The following is a 14,338-nucleotide window of genomic DNA, read 5'->3' on the forward strand; positions in this document are numbered from 1 at the left end:
TCGCACATTGACTTCCGTGCAAGACAAACCACAGGTGTTATTCATCTTCTGGCCTCTAAGCTTCAGCGCACCTCAAAGCACCCCAAATGGTTCTCAAACTTGAGTTGCATTTAAATCACCCATAGGGCTAGTTAAAACACAGAGCCAGGCCCACCCCCAGGGTTTCCGCTTCATGGGTCTGGGCTGGCACCAGAAAATTTGCAGCTCCAGCATGCTTCCAGGAGAAGTTGATGCCTCTGGTCCAAGGACCACGCTCTGAGAACCACTGTCATAAACAGTTCTTGCTGAGCCACCAGAAGATGATCTAGATGCTATGAAATGGGTGGCTCTACAGCCAGATGAATCCATCCTGGGCTCACGCTGTTTCCATGGAGCTCACAATTGTCACAACAGAGTGACGACCAGGTGGGCACAGGTCATTTCACATTTTCAGTTCCTATGTCTCGCCATCAAGTAGGTATCCACACCTGATATCCTAGTCCTTAGCCCTCTTAAAACTTTTCTCCCCTCCCATGTCATTCCCTCTTACTGGAGTTCAGAGAAATGGTTAATCCGGAGAGAGGAAACCAAGGACTGAGCTCTGTTAGTCCTGGCAAAAATTCTAAGACATTCCTAGGCACAGACCGGTCAAGGACAACTACGCCATTTCCGAGAGGAAACGGTGCTTACCGGTACAAAGCTGACCTTATTTTTTAAAAAACGATGGGCCGTCCCACAGAATGGAGGGAACAGCCGTGGATGTGTGTCTGGCCACGCCTCACCTATCCCCCCCAAAATGTCAGTCTTAACTTCTCTCCAATTTCAACGAACAATTAAAAAGAAGTCTCAAAGCTTCCGGACTATGTCCTGGTTCTCAGCTCATTTGCCCTCAGCAACATCACATTAAAAGGAAATAACCCATTATTCCAGCGGTTCTCAACCTGTGGGTCGCGACCATCGGAAAATACATATAGCATATCAGATATTTACATTACGATTCATAACAGTAGCAAAATTACAGTTATGAAGTAGCAACGAAAATAATTTTATGGTTGGGGGTCACCACAACATGAGGAACTGTATTAAAGGGTCGCAGCATTGGGAAGGTTGAGAACCGCTGCTCCCATTCCCAACACTTAAATATCTGTATCCTAAATAACACTGCTCTCAAATACTCCATTTATTATGCCTATTGCAAAAATGTCAGGTCATGGAGGCAGTCATTTTATTTCTTAAGAAGAAAAGAAGACAATAGTATGATGAAGCAAGAGGTGAGTTTTGATCTCGTGGTGGAATTAGGGCCCAAGCCCAGGTCTGGGGATGAGTGCGATTCATTCCAGGGCAGATGGCTGAGGAGATACCGACATGTGTGATGACACCATCAAAGCTGTCCTGCCAGGTACCTCAGAGATTACTTCTCAGCTTAGAAAACAAAGACCTGAGAGCAAAAGGCAAGCCCTCGTCCACCTGTTTCATGCTCTAGTGAACGATCAGTGTTTACCAATGTGATGTATCACAGTTCGTTTTCCTACCAAGTGGCCTTGGGTGAGCCCACGCTACCGCTGGCTAGACCTTCTCCATCTCAATCTGCTGGTGGTAGTGCCTAGCCTGCCGCTGGCCAACGTTCAGCTTGTACACGGAGCTCTTGTGCTGGCACCTGCGGTAGCCCCACACGGCCGCCACGCCTGCCAGGAGCAGCAGCAGGCACAGGACGGTGACGACCGTGGCGATGATGGGGCCTCTGCTGAAGCTGGGACACTCGTCTCCTACACATGGCTCCATGGTTGGAAGAAGCTCCTCAGTTGCACCTGGACCAGGGCCTTCCTGTCCCAAGAAGTCCTCTGACAGCAGGTATGGGAAGTTATCCTGGACCTCGGGAGCCGTGGTTTCCATGGGGACCTGGGTGGCTGCCATGGTAGTTGAGGGAATATGGTTGGGCGTCTTTGGGACAGCAGTTGTTACTGTCTCCAGAGTAGAGCTGGTGAGTTCATAGGGTGAGGTGGCCACAGGAGACTTCTCTATGGCAAACCTCCAAGGGACAGTTGACTGGTACCTGGTCAAGCCACCATCTCCCTTGCTGGGACCCTCGGTTTCAGACACACTCTTGGGTCTGAGAGCAGAAGCTTCTGCATCTAGTGTTTGAGTTGGAAGAACTGAACTGTGGGTCGTGTCCTCATTTGGTGTGAAGGTGGTACTCCTGGGCTTATTAACTTCCACAAGAATGGGCTGATGGGAAGTAAAGAGAGCACATTCTTCCAACCCTACTGACCCATCTCCCTTGTCCCCATCTTCTACTTCCTCCTCTTCTGCCTCTGTCTTCCTCCACGCCCCATCAGTCACAGGGTAGCCGTCTAACCAGGACTCGTCGCTGCTGCTCACCATCGGGTCCCCTGCCTTGCTGTCATTCCTGCCTACATATGGCCCCGAGGGTCCACCAGTGCTGCTATAGGTCACCTTGGTTTCAGGTTCACCTGGGGCCAACGTTATGCCCCTGTGGTTGTCTCCAGCAGGAAGCTGCTTTTTGGTGTCATCATCCATCTCCTTTTCCAGCTCAAGCTTGTGGAAGGTCTCGGCAGGAAGCCAGAACAAGTACTTCCCTTTCAGTACCGATCCTGGCAGGTCTGTGGGAACGCTGCTCCCAGTGCTGGGCAAGCCTGTGGTTGGCACAAAGGCTGTATCCTGGGCTATGTTATCTCTGCCCGCAGAAATGGAGACCAGACGGTCCTGTTTTGGGGCCTCCTCGGGGGCTTCTCTTTGACCCCTGTCCTCCTCGGCCTCTGTCCGGGCATCCTCCCTGAGCTCTCGGAATGACACAGACCTGTCATCAGGGAAATTATCTTCATAGTCAATATGTGCCTCAGCCTCATCTGGAAGGAAACGGAGGGAAAACTGTGTTAGGTCCAAGTTCACAGAGCTGGTGTAGAACACGAGAAAGGAAAATAAGAAGGATAGGGACCGAAACAGATGAAATAAAACTGTCACTCACAGATGATATGACTGTGTATGACAGATTAACCCAAAGAATCTATAGTAATAAAAGTGTAATATGCTAATTAGACTGGACAGCTGAACGACCTTCCAGACATCCTTCCGGATGTCCTTCCGGACAACCTTCTGGATGAAGCCTGGGCTGTGAGGGCTGAGCCCCTTGCACGAATTTCGTGCATCGAGCCTCTAGTCTACATATAAAAGCTGTTATAATTAATATGTGACTATCAAGAACACTGGGTCTATAGTCCATATAAAATATCAATTGTATTTCTATCTACCATCAATGAACAGAAAACAAAAATGTAAAAAGATGCCACTTGCCATAGCATTAAAAAAAAATCAAACACCTAGGAATAAATCTAACAAAAGATGTGCAATATTTCTAATGGCACAAAATATTGCTGAGAAAAATTAAAGGAGACCTAAATAAATGAAGGGGTGGACCATGTTCATGTAATGGGAGGCTCAAAGTGTTATCAAGTCTGTCCAAATTGATCTATCTAGATTTAATACAATCCTAACAAATCTGAGACACTGACAAGCTGATACTAAAATTTATAGAAATGCAAAGGGCCAAGAATAGACAAGGTATTCTTGAAAAAGAAGAGAAAAGCTGGAGGATGTACACTACAGGATTTCCAGATTTACTACAAAACTGGAGTACTTTTTAAGACTGTAGTATTGGCCCCAAAATTAATAACAGGATTACATTAACATTATGAACTTCTTGTTCATCAAAGCCACCAGGAAGAGAGTCAAAAGGCTAGCCACAGAGTTGAAGGTATTTGCAATACATATAATCCTCAAAGGTTTGTATCCAGAACTTATAAAGAGTTCCTACAAATGTATAATAAATGGACAGAGAAACCTTCACAAAGTTGGCAAGACACTTGAATTGGCACAAAAAAGAAATCTAAATAGACATTAAATGTGTAAAGACACTCAATCTCAATTGTAATAGAGAAATGCTAATTACAGCCATAATGAGATACCATTACATAGCACCAGAATGGCTAAAATGCAGCAGGCCGACCATGTCGAGTGTTCACAAGGATGTGCAGCACCGTCGGTGGGAGTGGGAATTGGAACAATTATTATGGAAAACTGCCCAGGTATTGCTGCCGAAATTGAACATTGTGTGTGCTCTATGGCACAGCAATTCCACTACTGAATGTACACTCAGCAGCAGTGTGTGCACATGGGTACAGAAAGACAGGCACCAGAATGTGCATAATAACCAAAACCCGGGAACAATTCAAATGTCCCCGAGCTGCAGAGCTGACACCTGCACCGTTGTATAAGTGTGGGGCAAAAGTAGGCTCGCAGTTGTTTGTATGGAAACTAACACAAGAATACAAAACTCTGTTTTGCATACTCCCCACTGTAGACCTACTTTTGCCCCACCCTTTATTCACACAATGCACATGAACCAACCACCACTCCGACAAGGGCACGGACGACTCTCTCAGCCGTCATGTTGGACATAAGAAGCCAGGCACAAAAGAACACATTCTGGGTGATTCTATTTACATAAAGTTCAAAAACAGACAAAACTACTCTATGGTGTTAAAAGTCAGGAAGGTGGTATAGGAGAGAGGGGTGACGACTGAGTCTGGGCATAAGCAGGGCTTTGGGGCAACGTTCATTCTACTTCTTGACCTGTGTGGCGGCTAACATTTCTTGTTTCTTTTCTGATAATTTACTAGTATTGATCATTCCCTTGTAATGTGTATGTTATAATTAAGTGAAAAGGTGCCTTTTGATTTGCTCTTTGTAAGACTACTCTGTGAAGTATTCTGAATCCAGCTGAGTAGCCATGAACGGAGGCCTCACAGTCAGGAGGCCCAGAAAGTAAGGTCAGCAGCTCAGGAAGGCTCAGGACGCTGTGTCCTCAGGAGAGAGCAGCCTGCTAGGCTTTCCCCATTCTCGGTGGTCTTTACAAGTCAAGTTCTACAGGAAGACATACTTAACTATTACAACAGAAACCCTCCCTGGATACTGGGATATAAGAAATATAGATGTGTCTTTGCCCCTGGTTCCTGGCATAGGGCCCCTAAAACCCTGGGAATTTCCTGAGGGATAAAGATAAGAACAACTGTTATTAAGAACAAGCTTCTTCACCATAGAGGGAGGAGTTTATGTTAATGAGGTGATTTGGTGGGCCCCTCGGTAGCTTCAGGATGTTGGGGGGCTGGTTGTCAGAGGAACCAACCATGTAATTAGAGGGTTGGAACTATCAGCCCCATTCCCTAACCTCTGGGGGGGGGAGGAGGGCGGAGGGGGGAGGGAGGAGGGAGGAAAGAGGAGGGAGGACGGAGGATGGAGGAGCTGGAGACTGAGTTCACTCCCAATGGCCGCGATTTCATCCATCATGCCTATGTAATGAAACTTCCATGGAAACCCAGAAACCACAGGGTTGGGAGAGCTCCAGGTTGGTGAATGCATCCATGTGCCAGGAGGGTGACTCACCCCAGCTTCACAGGGACAGGAGCTCCTGTGCTCCGGATCCTTCCAGACCTCTCCCTGTGCACCTCTTCCTCTGTATCCTTTCTAAGCTGGTCATTGTTCTGTGAGCCGTGCTAGCAGATTATGGAGCCTGAGGAGGGGGTGGTGAGAACCCGCAATTTAAAGCCAGTCAGTCAGCAATATGGGAGGCCCTGGACTTGCGGTTGATGTCTGAAGTCGGGCGGGAGAGGGGAGGGGGGAGGGGGGACACGGGGATTTTGTGGGACTGAGCCCTTAACCCGTGGGGTTGGCACTAGCTCTGGGTAGTTAACGTTAGAATTCAATTCAGTTGTAGGACACCCGGCTACTGCGGGGAGACTCGGAGAATTGGTTGTTAGCGCGAGACCCCACCCATCCCCCTCCGATGCACATTTTTGGTGTCAAAAGTGTTCTGTGGGCAGAAACAGATTTTAGTTTTTCCCACTTGGCTTTGCACCTTGGAAAGCACAGTGTAAGGAGCTTCAGAACCAAGGTCTGGGGCGGGGGGGTGGGGGGGGTGGGGGGGGTGGGGGGGTGGGGGGGGGATGCTGAGGCATCGTGTGGCACGTTCCCCGGCTCCGAGACCCGATTCGTGGACATTTGGCTTATTTCAAATGTCCACAGAAGAATGCCCAAACCTATAGAAAAGTTTCATAAGGGGCTATTTGAGCCAACATTTTGAGGACATGCCCGGAAGCAAGATCTCAACAGGCTGAGAAGATGGCCCAGAGAATGGCAGTTTTGCAGCTCATTTTACACTTTAGCATCAGAGGAGAAGGCTTGGAGAGGGTTACGTGAAATCCATCGGTGGCAGATTAAGGAGGCTGGAGAAAGCAAAGCAGGGGAATCTCTAGAATTGGATAAAAAGTAAAATGGAGAAGCGCTTCCTTAGCTAATAATTAACATTTACTGCAGGTAGAGATGGTATGCGGGAGAACAAGATAACAGTGAGGGGTCCGTGCTCCGGTGCCTGCTCTTGTGCCCTGAGGGGTCCAGATAAGAAAACCACTCTGTCATTTCAAAGGTATGTTATCCTCCATGCATAAGAAACAGGTACAGGGCTCACTTAAGGGCAAGACTGACCTTTGCTAGGGAAGCTGTAGGCCTGGCAGGTGACTACCCGCCACGACCTGCCCAGTTAGGGATTTATGATCCGAACACCCTGTGTGGTTGGTTACTTTTTGTCACTGAGCTTGTTAGGCCTGCCATGTACCACCCTACCCCCCTTCCTGAGCTTGCCAGGTTCATGACACTGATAAGACTCCATAGTGCTTGTTGCATGACTTGCAGAGTTATAAACAACATCTAAAATCCTTTCTAATCTGCTCCTGAAATTAAGGCCCATTCACTTGTGTCCTCAGTCAAAAAAGAAACGGTGGCTAAAGAGCAAACACCTCTGATAAATGTAAAATGCATGTATGTTTTATGCTAAAAAAAAAAAAAGCCCGGTTATCATTTCAGGAAATCCTTCCACCCCATGATGTCCCGTTCACCATCCCCAGACAAAAGCCACCTCAGATGGCTGGACCGTTCTTAGGTCTCATAGAATTCAAATGCGGGTCCCAGGGCTCGGTCAGGCTGCCCTCCTGCACCCTCACTGTGTGTCACTGCCTCGTTCTCGGTGCCACCGTCCTTCCGAGCACTGCACCCATCTACTCCCTCTTCCAACACTGAGTGTCCACTGTGTGTCTGATGGGCTCGGGGTCACTGGTGAATAGGACAGAGTCCCTGTCCCCATGGAACATGTGGTTCAGAATCCCTGCTCTGGAGACTGTCAGGTGGAGTTGCAAAGCTTTGTTGTGCACACGTTCTTGCCATCCTGCTGAGTAAACATGAGGTTTTGCATGGAAGTACCTCCCTTTCTTAAAAACACAGCAAATAAAATAAAACAAAAGCCACTATGACAAAACTTTCTCTAAGATTTACCAGTATATATATATATATATATATATATATATATATATATATATATGACAAGTCATCCTGAATCCAGATGGAGAGTCAAAGCCACGACTTAAATCTTTGACTTGAAGATAATGTGGTTGGATTGTTTCATGTGGTTTCTCTGACTGGTTATGGTAGACTGATTTAAAAAATGGCCGCAATTCTCTGCTCTCCCCCACATTAAGTCCTTTTGCAATGTGATTGTGTAGCTCTGGCCTTCAAGAAGTGGGGCCTGCCCTGGCCCGTTTGGCTCAGTGGATAGAGCATCAGCCTGTGGACTGAAGGTTCTAGGTTTGATTCTGGTCAAGGGCACATGCCTGGGTTGCAGGCTCGATCCCCAGTAGGGGGCATGCAGGAGGCAGCTGATCAATGATTCTCTTTTATCATTGATGTTTCTATCTATCTCTCCCTCTCTCTTCCTCTCTGAAATCAATAAGAATACATTTTTTTAAAAAGTGGGGCCTATTTTACCATTTCTTTTATATGGATGTGTTTATGATACAATTCAATGAGCTCTATAACCTTTGATTTTTGAAGCATTCTATATTTATGTTACTCTGAAAAATTTAAACAAACGATCAAAAACGGACACAGAATTTAGCTACTGAATGCCCAAGTTTAAAGGAATAATTCAATTGATAGCCAGGCAGAAAAGGCAAATCATGAGCAAGAACAAAAATTAAATCAGGCGTGCCTATAATTTCTCCTCAGCATTCAATAGAAGACAGAAGAACAATGCCTGTAATCTTCGAGGGAAAGGAAATTCAACAATATTATACTTTGTTAAGATGTCATTCAATTATAAACATAGTAGGCATTCATTTTTCTTAGGATGTTTTACTTTGAAATGTTTCAAGAATCCACTGTGTGATATTGTGTGTGTTACTGCCATTAAGCTGTAAACCAGTTGCTACCAAATAAGAATTTACAATTGAGGAGCAGACAGCATTTCATCAGGAAACATATTCTCTAGATGTGGCTACTATAAGTGCTTCTATTACCTGTATTTTTTTAAAATGTTTTTATTGATTTCAGAGAGGAAAGGAAAGGGAGAGAGAGATAGAAACATCAATGATGAGAGAGAACCATCGATCGGCTGCCTCCTGCATGCCCTCTACTGGGGATCAAGCTCGCAACCCGGGCATGTGCCCCTGACCAGAATTGAACCCGGAACCTTTCAGTCTGCAGGCCAACACTCTATTCACTGAGCCAAACTGGCCAGGGCTATTACCTGTATCTTGATCAAAACCATTGCTTTGCTAATTAGCACCCTGAATATCTAAAATGGCTTTCTATTGGTGACCGTAGTGGCTTGATAACTACAATAATAACCAAAAGAAATGGGCCGTCATGGGTGAAATGAAAGGTATTTATATTTATGATATGGGGATTGGCTAAGAATATTTCAGAGACACTTCTTACTTTTACACGGACAGGGTAAAACCAAACTCGACCTTGATGCTTGACACATAGACCTTAAATGGTCTCACTTGGAAGGAATGCGTTACTCACCGGAACTATGGGGACAGTACCCATCTGTGCTGGCAGTGACCTGCCACTTGACACGCCACCCTGCTCTCGCTGCACACCTGCCCAGCTCCCCTGCCCGGGGAACTCTGAGAACAGCGACATGTCTGCCTTGTGTTCCCAGCACACAGCCTGGTGCTTGGCACGTAGCAGACACTCCAGACCTGTCTGCTGAATGAATAAATGAGTGAGTGAAGAGGTGCATGAGTTTTGATACAGCTTGATTCAGTCTGGGAGTCCATCAGCCAGGGCATTATTTGCTTTGTGATAGTAGCAAAGAATAGTAAAGGACCCCTGAGTTCTAGTTTTGAACAGAATCCCTGCCTGCTAAATTCCTTCTCGCGGGCCACCCACCCCATGACCCTAAATACGCCGGAGTCAGAAGGTACCTGGAATATGGGCAGGAAACACTGGCCTAACATATAAGGTTAGAGCTGAGAATCTGGGAAAGGTCAGCCCACTGGCTATGGGGAGGCCTGCCTTGACCCGGACCCTTATGGTCAGTCTGAGCTCAGAGTGTGCGTATGTTTGTCTGTCTGTTGTCTGGAGGTTTTTGCCTCCACAGCTCCCTGAGCCAAAAGCATCTCTGGATGGCAGCCCTGGGCCCCGAGCTAAGCTCTTCTGATCTCCCCAAGTCAAGTCTCACAAGTCAAGGCTCTGGCTCAGAAACAGGCTCTCACTCGCTACGTCAGTTTTCCCCAAACCTCAAGTGAAGACGAGGACACCGAGTGTTTATAAATAGCCTGCTCATGAAAAAGTGTCCCAAGCCTGTTTTCCTCCTCATGAGCGACAGTCAAGTTTGTTACTCACTGAATTTCAACCAACAATGACGCTCCATCCCCCAGATGCAGCAGCCCAGCTCCTTGCCAGTTGAGGTGCTTTTTCTCTCTGCTCCCCTTGCGTTCCTGGGTCCCCACTCTCCTTCATCCTCCAGCAATCCCTTCCAGCCCTCCCCTCCCCTCCCCTCCCCCACCTCTCCCTGAAACCTGTGCGAACACAACACGGGGCCTTGTGAGTTAGACCAACGGGTCCAGGAAATGTAAACTTCGTGGGTTCTCTTGGCAAAAACCAGGCTGTTCCCTGTGTGTTTCTACCTTTAGGAAAACAGAGAGATAGAGCTGAGGGGTGAGAGGAGAAGGCTCACTTGTGCGCTGCCCGCGTTGTTTATCCGGGCGTGACAGGGTCAAGGGTGACGTACACAAGGCCGGAGCCAGCAGCCTGGCATGCTCCTAGGGCCGGTCATCTTTTTTCATGCTGTTGCATTTCTGGAAGCCCACACGGACCTTTTTTTTTTTCTCTCTCTCTCTGGTCTTGGCTACTCAGCCTTTAAAAATAGTAATTTTGAAAAAGACAACCAGACAAGCCAGAAATAACCACTGGCTCGATGAAGCTCTGAACAAATATGGCAATATTGACAAGGAAAGTCTGAATTCGGCTCCAGTCTCCTGTTTTATTCTGTAAAGGAAGTCAAGTCCCAGAGATGAAGAAAAATAGAAACTGAAGGTAATTTAAGGAAACAAAAGAAAAGCTTTAGAAATGACAGAAAAAGCAGAGGGACTCTCTGAGTGTTGGAACAACCCGTTTGCAGGGCGAGCCGAGGTTTAGACGCCCTGGCGGAAGCACAGACACGATACAGATGGTGGAGTGAGACCTGCCTGGCTTTCTGTCTTGGCCCTGCTTCTCTCTGGCTGTGTGACGCAGGCAAATCACTGAACCTTCCCGTGCCTCAGTTTCCCCATCTGTACATTGGAACGGGCCGTTTCTACTTGTGAAGATTAAAGGAGAAGCCCAGTGCGGAAGGCTCCTCGCCGAGAAAGGGGCACAGGAGGCCCGGGGAGGACGGGGATGGTCTTTGTTTTGGTTGTGGTGGTGGTTCCCTGGGTCACACACCTGTGACAGCTCAGAGACGTCTGTACTTTAAATGGGTACAGCCTACTGGATGCCAATTACACGTCAACAGAGCTGTTAAAGAACAGAATCTGGGAAAGGTCAGCCCACTGGACAGAGTCCCAACCAAGTCCCAGGACAGAGACAGCCAGGGCGCGTCTGGCCTGGTTGACGGCCACTCTTTTCTCAGGGCCTCACCGGGGAAGGCGCCCCGCTTCCACAGCTGCGACAGGCCTGGGGAGGGAGCGGCCGCCTATCTGCGGTTGAGCTCAGAGGTAGCGGGGCTGGTTGGGTGAGGCGTCACTCACTTTCCCGATCTACAGACTAGGAAGTGCAAGCAGAAGCCATGGGGCTTGGGGCGGAAGATCTTAAAGGCCTTTCGGAGCCTTTGTCACGGCAGCGTGGCCCACTCCCCACACACTCACTGGAAGTACCAGGCCGCCCGGACCTTCTCAGACTGCGAAGCCCAAGGTTGTTGAGCACTTCTTCCATCTGCAAACACACACTTCCTTTAAAAATGTCGCCTTCTGCGACACCTCCCCTCCCTTCTACTTCATCATCTGTCTCCTTTGAGGCAGCGGTTACTAGAGTTTTCTTTAGGGTTGGGACACTTTTGCCCAACTTGGCATACACAGCGGCGAGGACTCTGGCCAAGCGAAGGGATGTAGGGTGAGTGAATGAAGGAACAGCCAATCGGCCGGTACCAGGAATGTTGTTATCTGAACCCAGATGAGTCCAACTCCAAAACCCTTGTTTGACCCACTCTCCCAAGATGACTTTTCTCCAATTTCAAACAGTTCCTTTAATCAAACAAGGTGATGTTCACTGGAAAAATGCATGCGAAAGGGAGTGAAATACATGATGATGATATTCTTGTCTCATACACACACACACACACACACACACACACACTTATAATGACACGAAGACGTTAACTATTAAACCTACAGAGTATTGAAAACTGTAACGGTCTGTATACTCAGCCAAGTGTAGAAACCAAGATTCCTGCCCAGCAGCTGAAGGCTCTAACAACTCTGCTTTGCAGTGAGAAAATAAACACCATTTCAGACACACAAAACCCGCATTTAGTTCTCGCTCTACTGGGGCCAGTAAACATGTCATTTGGCTGGTAGGTGTGGCTCGGAATGGTGTGGCTTCGGTGCCTGAGCAGGAGAAAGCCAGCTCATGAACCATCTTGCGGTGAGTATGGGTGCGCTTTGAGGTGATGCAACAAACAGGAACTCGGGCTGGGCCTGCTGCCAGGTTTTCTGAGACAGGTGAACGATCAGAACTGACACAAAGGAAAGTGCTAGAAGATTGCTCCACTCATGCTTCTAGAACTTGTCCCAGTCGGTATCCCTTTGTTACCGGTATGCAACAAGGCAAGTAGGTACACCGAGAGGAAGTTTCTAGAGGCTTTTAAACAACATGACAGGTGAATTTTGTTCTTTTAATTTAACAAAAAAAAAATTGAGCTCCTATTTTGAATATCTTTGTTTAATTTAGTTTTATATTATTTCATGTATATTATTTCATTTTACTAAAGTATCAGTCTGCCAATGACTAGGAAAAAAATGTAATGGTTCACAGAAAATATGAGAAGTAGCAAAGTAGACAGTAATTAAAAAAAAAATATTACTCCACCATGTCAGGGCAGGTGGAGGCGGCCGGCCCAGGGCGGCTTACCTTTCCCGCAGGCCTGCACCAGGCCGTACCACTCCCCACAGCTGTTGCACAGCAAGGTGAAGGCGCTCTCGCGGTGGCCCGTGACATGGCCCGGGGCGCACACGTACAGCAGCTCATCCCCCATCTCCAGGCCGGTGCGTCCCTGCAGGATGGTGTGTGGGAATGAAGGCGGGTCTCCACATGGCTTCTCTGGGGAGGAGGAATCACAGTTAGCTTTCCCAAACGATGCAGACCTTGTGCAGTTTGGGAGAAAACAAAAGACAGCTCTCCCCCTCCCTGGGTGCTGCCTGCACCTTGACCTGGGATCACGGGGGCTGGTTCCCCTACAGGCTGGCATCCCAGGGCCTGGCAAAACACCTGGCACAGATGAGACACTCAGAAATATTTGTTGAATGAATAATTGTGCGTTTAAAATATGTATGTTCTCAGTAATACATCTATGCATTTTACTATTCCAGGCAACATTACCCTGTAATGGCTCCTTGAAAGGAGGAACCAGAGATGAGCAGCGCCCTCCCCCCCCCTTTTTTTATTGGCTGCAGAGAGGAAGGGAGAGGGAGAGAGAGAGAAATATCAATGATGAGAGAGAATCGTTGATTGGGTGCCTCCTGCACGCCCCGCACTGGGGACCGAGTCCACACCCCAGGCATGTGCCCTTGACCAGCACTGAACCCTGGACCTTTCAGTCTGCGGGCCGACGCTCTATCCATGGAACCAAACTGGCGAGGGCCAAGCTCCCCTTTTTGGCCTTATTGACATAAGTGAGTAGGTTCTCGTTGTCAAAAGCTAGAATGTTACCGACTGTAGAGTACAGCACTGGTGGCTCTCTCGTCCTCCAACCTCAGCCCTGATGATGGCAACTCTGGGATCAGTTGGTATATACAAACACATGCAGACACACACACACACACACACACACACACGGATAGATAGATATAGTTGTGTGTGTGTGTGTGTGTGTGTGTGTGGTTTTTAACATAAATGGGATCATATATGTGTTACTGAGAACATACATTTTTAAAAAGCAAACTATTTTTATAGCATTTTTAGGTTCCCAGCAAAACTGAACAGCAAGTACAGATAGTTCCTATGTCGCTACCCTTACGCATGCACAGCCTCAACACCCCATACTGAGTGATACATTTGTTACAATAGACGAACCTACACCCACACATGGTTATCACCCAATATGCAGCTTCCATTTGGGTTCACTCTGTGGGGGAGCCTTACTCTTGGATCTGAACATGGAGAAGATTCCCTACCTGGCCCTGGAACTTCTTACCATGCCTGCCCTCAAGCTGGCCCCAGAGTCAGTCTTGGGGGACACAGCCCATATCTCCTTTTAACTCCCTGCCCTAGTTCTCCCATGAGGTTTTTACTGGCGTGATTGCAAAAGGGACTATGCAATAAACCTGGCAAGCTCAGGGGCAGCCCAGGTGGCAGGCCTTACAGACTCCGTGACCAAAAGTACCCACACAGGATGTTCTGATCCTAAATCCCTAACGGGGCAGGCCGTGGAGGGCAGGCACGTCCTAGGCCCACAGCTTCCTTAGCAAAGGTCCATCTTTACCTGAAGTGAGCCCTGTCCATTGTTCTTATGCATCGAGAATAACGTACCTTTGAAATGTCAGATAGCTTTCTCTTCTAGGCCCCTTTGAGGCACAACCACAGGCATCAGAGCACAAGGCCACCAGCTCAGAGAACCCCTCACTGTTAGCATGTTCCCTGCATGCCATCGCTATGGCTGTAAATGTTAATTATTAACTACGCTGAACCCTCCAAAGTAAAAGAAGTATGTGTTTCTCCATTCTGCTTTTTACCCAATTCTAGAGATTTCCCC

At 47.7% G+C, this 14,338-nt stretch overlaps 1 protein-coding gene across 1 annotated transcript in view; it reads right to left on the reverse strand.

Moving 5' to 3' along the window:
* Positions 1–1,545: 1,545 nt before the first annotated feature.
* SUSD5 (sushi domain containing 5) overlaps positions 1,546–14,338 on the reverse strand; it is a gene marked incomplete at both ends in the record, with an annotated part of 34,590 nt that continues 21,797 nt past the window's right edge. The window contains 2 exons of the mRNA XM_081105549.1: positions 1,546–2,846; positions 12,499–12,687. Of these exons, the coding sequence (XP_080961675.1) occupies positions 1,546–2,846; positions 12,499–12,687 (1,490 nt within the window). The remainder of the gene's footprint in view (positions 2,847–12,498; positions 12,688–14,338) is intronic.

This window comes from Myotis nattereri (assembly GCF_964212035.1).
Source record: "Myotis nattereri genome assembly, chromosome: 14".
Taxonomy (NCBI): domain Eukaryota; kingdom Metazoa; phylum Chordata; class Mammalia; order Chiroptera; family Vespertilionidae; genus Myotis; species Myotis nattereri.